The 7,150-nt window shown below is 33.9% G+C and overlaps 1 protein-coding gene across 1 annotated transcript in view; it reads right to left on the bottom strand.

Annotated features, from left to right (window-relative positions):
• LOC106473684 (F-BAR and double SH3 domains protein 2-like) overlaps positions 1-7,150 on the bottom strand; it is a gene marked incomplete at its 5' end in the record, with an annotated part of 39,535 nt that overhangs the window by 6,746 nt on the left and 25,639 nt on the right. Inside the window, 3 exons of the mRNA XM_013934363.2 lie at positions 381-448; positions 2,714-2,830; positions 3,976-4,123. Coding sequence (XP_013789817.1) covers positions 381-448; positions 2,714-2,830; positions 3,976-4,123 — 333 coding nt within the window. The remainder of the gene's footprint in view (positions 1-380; positions 449-2,713; positions 2,831-3,975; positions 4,124-7,150) is intronic.

Here is a 7,150-nt window from a genome sequence, read left to right as displayed (position 1 = left end):
TTAGGGACGGCTAGCGCAGATAGCCCTCGTGTAGCTTTGCGCGAAATTCAAAACAAACAAACAAACTTTATTTATTTATAAGTAATTTTACTCTCGAAACGCTTTGACTTACATACATCTTGCTAAATCGTTACTTTCATAAGAACATGCATGGTAACTCTGCACTCCAAATCTACCTAATCTTGCTGTCACGCTTAACTGTTTTCATTTAATCTGCTAGATGGATTTTGATGAGAGTGTTTTGGTGCAGGGTCAAAAAGGTTTTTTATACACAGGCATTCCACTAGCAAAAGAAATGGTATCTTAAATAGATGGTATATTAATATTCAATAAATCTGTGAGAATTGAGAGTCACTTCATATTTGGACTTCTTTACTTACCGCTGGACGAGGTGGACTATCGGGACTGGACGTCAGAGGAGCATAATCTCCTCCTCCAGAAGATGAAGCTTGCAAAGAGTGATAAGGAAAACGTTCATACACAAAACGAAAGCATGGGATAGAACTAATGAATGGTATCTTTAAGTAAGCCGTTGGATACACACTAAGTTAAAACTTACAGATGAGATCAACACATTTTCAACTTAACTTTTGTCATGGAAGACTTCGTTATCACTAATGTAGTCGCCCAGTCTCTTTTCAACCTTTCTTTGTTATGTGCTTCGTATGTAGTTTTCTTTATAGAAAGCGAATGACCGAAAAAATACTTACAATACTAATAAAAGATGTGTTAAAATGTACTGGTTTAAATCTATTTACTCAAACTATAAAGTAATGTGAAGCATTAGATTAACCTTTAAAGCGACTTTTGCAACATTTGTCATCTGTTTGTATATCTTTTTATCTATCTGTATACTTAAATGCTCATTATACGGTTATCACATAGTTAAATCTTCACCATAATGTATCTTAACACCGTATTAATGACTGTTTCACATAGTTAAATCTCCACCATACTGTATCTTAACACCGTATTAATGACTGTTTAACCTGCCAAGTAACTACTGAATAAACTTTCGACGTTTGTTTGTCTTTAAGCGAAAAGCTGAACGAGTATTGACTTTAATAGACTAACGTTGTTTTTAGAAAACTGACTATTATTTTATAACCTTACCTAATTGTTTTTGTACTGATCTAATATATCGGCTTGTAATTTACCAGAAGATTTGGCTCGACATCAAACCTACCAACTATAATAAACTTACTGAATACACTCGTCAGTACTGCAGGAAGGTTGATTCTCTAAGGGTGGATAGCTAGCAATTTAGATCCAGTAACATGTATAGGTTACGCGCTATTGGAAAAATATTTCATAAAACAAAATGCTACAAGCAAATGACTTGTAACTACTTCTGTGTGTGTGCTACTTATCTGGAACATCTGTTACGATAATCCTCTAAAGAGACAGAGGGGCGATAAGAACAAAGAAGTGGGTGCAAAATAAAATCAAAAGCGTATCTGTGAACAAGACGAGTAAAATGCCCGACGAAAATGCAGGCGAACATCTGAGCAGTGTACTAAAAAATCACGAAAAATTCGTTATTTTTATTAAGAATATATAAAACGCGCAAGTAAGTCTAGTAAATATTGAAACTGCCAAAAAGGGTCAAATAAAGAAGGTCAACCATCTGATAGAACATCGTAACAACGGTTATATCAATCATCCAAGTCAGAAACATCGTAACAATGGTTATACCAATCTTCCAAGTCAGAAACATCGTAACAATGGTTATACCAATCTTCCAAGTCAGAAACATCGTAACAATGGTTATACCAATCTTCCAAGTCAGAAACATCATAATGATCGTTATACCAATCTTCCAAGTCAGAAACATCGTTAAACCAGTCCTTCAACAATCATTATTCCAGGTTTTCAAGTCAGAAACATTGTAGCAATCGTTATATCAATGTTCCAAGTCGGAAACATTGTAATTATCGTTAATCCAGTCTTTCAGATCTTTCATTATTCCTGGATTTCAAGCATTCTAGCAATCGCAATTCCAACCATCTCAGTCATAAACATCGTAACAATTAGTTAATCCAGTATTCCAAGTCAGACACATCGTAACAATTATAAATCCAGTCTTCCTAATCAGTAAAACTTTAAAAATCGCTAATATAGCTTTCCAAGTGAGAAGTAACACTGTATTTCAGACAAACACCAACGATTTGTAAACATTAATATATCCCACTAACACAGAAAGCAACGAAACGTGTGAGACAGTGAATAAGTACTGGCTTAAAAAATATGTAAAGATTTTGGAAGACAGTGTACAAGATTGGAAAGCAATAGTCCCTCAAATTTTTTCAGTCCATGTGCGGAATGAATTTTTTCATGTGCAATAGTATCAAGAAAATGTGCGGATGTGAGCTACCAGTTTTTTTTTAGACCATCAACCACATTTACTCATTAGGCCGCTTTGCGATGTTACCAGTTGGTTATTTGGGCGTTAGGCCTATCGACTGCCAGGGTCATTAATTAAGGCCGTCAACGTATCGAGACTCCTCACCATTACTGACGATGTGCGTGGCTGAAATAATAAAGTGCGCGGCACTTGATTGGTTGTTGCGCAGCCGAGCAGCTTAGACGGAATACTGCTGGAAAGCTGTACATTTCTTCATCAAACTGTATAAAAACTGAACATTCTATAATATAATAACTGCTTATTATAATACCACAAAATAAATCAGGACAGTAAAGCTTCAGAGCCTACCCGGTATTTCCTGTTCACTAGACTCGCTCTCAGAGATCGAGAACTGAGAACTGTATTGTTGCTGCTGTTCTTTCGACAGTTCCAGCTGGAAGTCAGGATCACGGTACAGGACAGACACTGTAATCGGAAGGAAACGATGATGAGAGTCAAACAAGAATGTATATAAACTGGAAGAAAGTCTCAAAAATCTTATTGTGTAACTACTAACTTAATACTGATTTGAAAAAAAAAAGAATACTTTAAAACTGATAGGTAAAGAGAGAGAGAGCTGAAATAAAACGTGCATTTATCCAGTCGTTATAGCTTACAAAATTAATTACTTTATAAAACTGGCAAAGTTACAATATAGATTTACACAATATTACTTTCAGCTTGTAAACTATTTACTGTGCATAATTAACTCACTAAACTAAGATTACATATAATTTACGTGCAGTACAAAAGTTAGCATAATATTACGTATGACTGACCGTTTCAGAAAACTTACAGATCTCCGTGACGGAAATTCTGAAAAGTCTTACTCTTTATTCATATAAATGTGTAGTGTTTGTTAGTCTTTAAGGAGGTAAACCAAAATAATGAAAGCACGTAAAAAAATATATATTTATTTACTAAAAAACAAGAGGGAATCCTCAATAGTCACGGCTCTTGAAATCCTTTTAGGCAGAATTAGAGTAAATGAGACCTTGGGTATGGTGGAATAAATCATTAGAAAGGGCTTGACCTCCTAAGTTCAAAACTATAAGTAGATCTCATATCGGTCAAGAGATGACGGAACTATGAGCTAAAAGTTTGTACTTGAGAAAAACAAACTCAGAGTCGTTCCATGAGCCGTTCTGCCGCAGCTAAAAAGTCTTAGACAGTTTTGTTTAGATCTCGTTATTTTCCCTGACTAATTAAAGAGGAATGTGTACGAAACGTAATCGAAAAATTATACTTTAATTTCAATCACTATATTTTACACAACGATCCCTATACACGAAACAGATTGCTGGACAGTTATCATTTACTTGTGACATCACATGGTTTAACGTCATCAAATCGACAAGTTCATTTGTGTTCAAATAAAGAAATAAAATTGTTCAGATATTTTACAGTTTCACACAATAACTATTTAATGGTCCAGGAAATAACGCGCAATATATATAAAAAAAAAGAAACGCGCGATAATCCTATCATATTATAAAACTTACATTACCGAATGCAAAAAAACAACAAAAAACTCATTTTTAATGGTGTTAGATATTTTAAACAATCTCTACCATTTGACTGTGGGTCTGTGCCGTCCTCCACGGTCTCCGTTTCAGGAGTAGGTTGAGTTAGGATCACTTGTGCTGGTGGTAACAGCAATTGCGGTTTAGGTGGAGTATAGGCTGGGGGTGGGGCACTGTCTGTGGGTGTAGCTAAGTCCTGGAGTATATGAGGTAAAAAAAAATCATAGGTTAAACGCAAACCTGGAGTGTGAAAATAAGCCCGTATATCAAAACCCGCCATAAAACTTTAGCCACTTTTGGGTAACGAAAAAGAAATCCTAAACCAAAGCGAAGGTTTTACCAAGTGCGGAAACTTCGCTGAAAAAGTGAAAAGTCTTGCCATAGGATTTCTTATCAGTTACCCGAAAGAAGGTGAATTTGTTTTGTTATTTTTTTCTTTCAGAAGTTTAGAGTAATATTCGGTTTCCCTCGTTAATATATAAACCTGCATATATTTTTTTTTTTACAACCTAACTGTAATTCAACATTATTCCTGTCAACATCCTGAAAACTTCTGCTAGCAAACTCCGAACAATATATTTGTTCATTACAAAGTAAGGTTAGAAACGTAACATTTATCTGTTTAATTCATTTACTTGATTTCACGAACATTCCAAATAGTTTAATACAAGATATCCAGAAATTATGCTAACGAAACCGTTTACCTACGTTTCAAGTTTGTTAACGTAATTTCCAGACAACCTGTATAATTCAACATTAAAGGCACATTGAAAGTAACGCAAATTCGTCAACAAACATTTAATGGCAAGACAGTCTTAAAATAACGCAATTCCACAGTAAAACTATTTCACTTTAAAAACACACTAAGTCACTACATTATCATCATAACAGTACAATTTGGTGAAGAAAATGATGATCTACTACTCAATAAATCAACTTACCTATCTATGAATAAACCTAACAGATCCAAGTCATGATAAAAGTCAGTTTGGTTACAATGTTTGCGTGTATCAAATACTGTTTAATCTAGTAACAACCTGGAGCCAAATATTATCACGAACATTATAAACTTTTTTTTATACAACTACACCGTATATTACATTTAAATAACACGGTGCCAAAAAACATTATAGTTTTCAACTAAATATGACGTTGTAGAGCAGAGATCTTTTATAACTTGCAAGTGATTCACAGGTTTCTCAGAAAAAATCTCGGAGTTTGTTGGAAAAAATACATTTGAATAATGCGATACTACCAGTATAATTACTCCTGATACTAATGCGATTATACACTGAGTCTAATCTAGTTTAGTAAAAAATAAACACGTTTTGGTAACTAATATTACACTCATTGGCATTAACTAGCTAATTACTACTTAAGTTTTTAATTATTTACAAACATTTCCCAAAACAGAAACTATTTCTCACAACAAAGTTTTAGAGACCAGGTTTTTGTTTTTAGTTGTTTTTAAATCCATCCTTGCCCTGACTGAAAGACACATGGAGCTGGTGTTTAACATCGGTTCCAGTGACAAACGTGGATTAAAATGGTGACACATTCCCCTGGAGTGGGATGATAGTTCATTACAGGTTAACCTCCAGTTATTAGTTGGGTTGACTGAAGAAAATACGGGTAAGTTGTTTTGATAAAGGGCAAAACGATTAAGTGAGAGAAGACCAGTCGCATAATTTAATAATTTTCAAGCAGCTACAACTCCAATAAGATCAAGGTATTCTCTATTCGTATTGGTTAGAATGTTAGAATGTTTAATCTATTTTTATTATTAGATTTTATTACAGAGATGATCTTGCACTGTTAGCTTAATAGATGGATTTAGTACTAACCTAAATCTCCTAAGCTCGACGAACCTCGAGGATACCCAAGTGATGAAAAAATCAATCCTAATCGTTATAAGTAAGGACTGTATATTCAATTAGCTATACTCATTACTAGGTTGATTTTTATTTTTGATCTAAGTAGGTAGCTTGTCTGATCGGAAGTTAATATTAATCGTTCCCTTACAGAAAGTTCTCGTAAGCTGATTTCATTAAAAACAAACCACATTATGACACCTTCCGACCAAATATGTAACACATAATTACAAGAAAAAAAGAAACAAATAGTTACTAAAAATTAATATATTCTGAAATTATTCAAAATAAAACAACAACAAACAAACTTAAATCTAATAATAAGTCGCCAAGGCAACGCATACATATAATAACATGGTATACCTAATTTGGGAATAAAACAAACACCTGTCACACAGTAATATGTGATCATTTTGTTTGAACAAGGAATCATTTCAAAAATTCAAGTTTCAAAACATTCACCATGCGGCTCACAAAAAATGTTGCGGATTTATATATATATATATATTGTACAGTATAGGCATAACGTTTAGTGTTGATACTGGTTTAAAGTGTTCTTAGTTTTATGCACTCACAATCGAATCAGCGTATACTAATTTTTACAAATTAAATAGAAGCATGATTGAGAATTACTTGAAGTTACAGTTTATAGCATTTTTGTGATCCACGAATCCCTTTGAGTAAGCTACAAAGAAGATGGAGAAACGAAAAGATGTTCCAGTAATATGTGTATCTAAAGAGAACTAGAAGACACTTGGAAGTTTTCAAAACGTTTCAAGACAGCAAGGAAGTTGTATCCTTTAGATGGTGAAGAATAAGGTAGAACAACAGTTGGACCTTCCAGGGGTTTGTATATGTGTGTGTCACGTTTCAGTTGCTTTATCTATCAATAAAATCCAACTTGTTAACTCCTTTCAAATTCTTTTTGGTTACCTTATTTGTTTTACGAAACAATTACATATGTTGTACATCTTTCCAGAATAGACAAAAAGAAGAGATATTTGTGTGGTTAAGGTAAATGTCGGAAGAAAAAACAACTTACAGTATAAGGAATCGTGCTAAACAAGAAAAATGTAAATGTTGGTTGGAGCACAACATTATACTCAGAGGATGTTCACCAGACTCTAAAGATAGAAAAAACCTCAAACTTCATCTAGTAACTCCAAAGTTATCCACCAGCATCAGATGGTGCGTCAATGAACCCTTTTCAAGTTGAATACAAGCATCATCAGAAGCCACATTATTTGTTATACTCTCCAATTTAATCCAGTGATGATAGAGTTATGCACAAGCATCAGATGTGTGTCAACGAACTTTTTTTTTCAAGTTTGATACAATCATCATCAGAAGCT

The sequence above is a fragment of the Limulus polyphemus genome, unplaced genomic scaffold, assembly GCF_000517525.1.
Source record: "Limulus polyphemus unplaced genomic scaffold, Limulus_polyphemus-2.1.2 Scaffold6401, whole genome shotgun sequence".
NCBI classification, from domain to species: Eukaryota; Metazoa; Arthropoda; class Merostomata; order Xiphosura; family Limulidae; genus Limulus; species Limulus polyphemus.
Note: the sequence above shows the minus strand (reverse complement) of the source record. Positions and strands in the feature narration are given on the sequence as shown.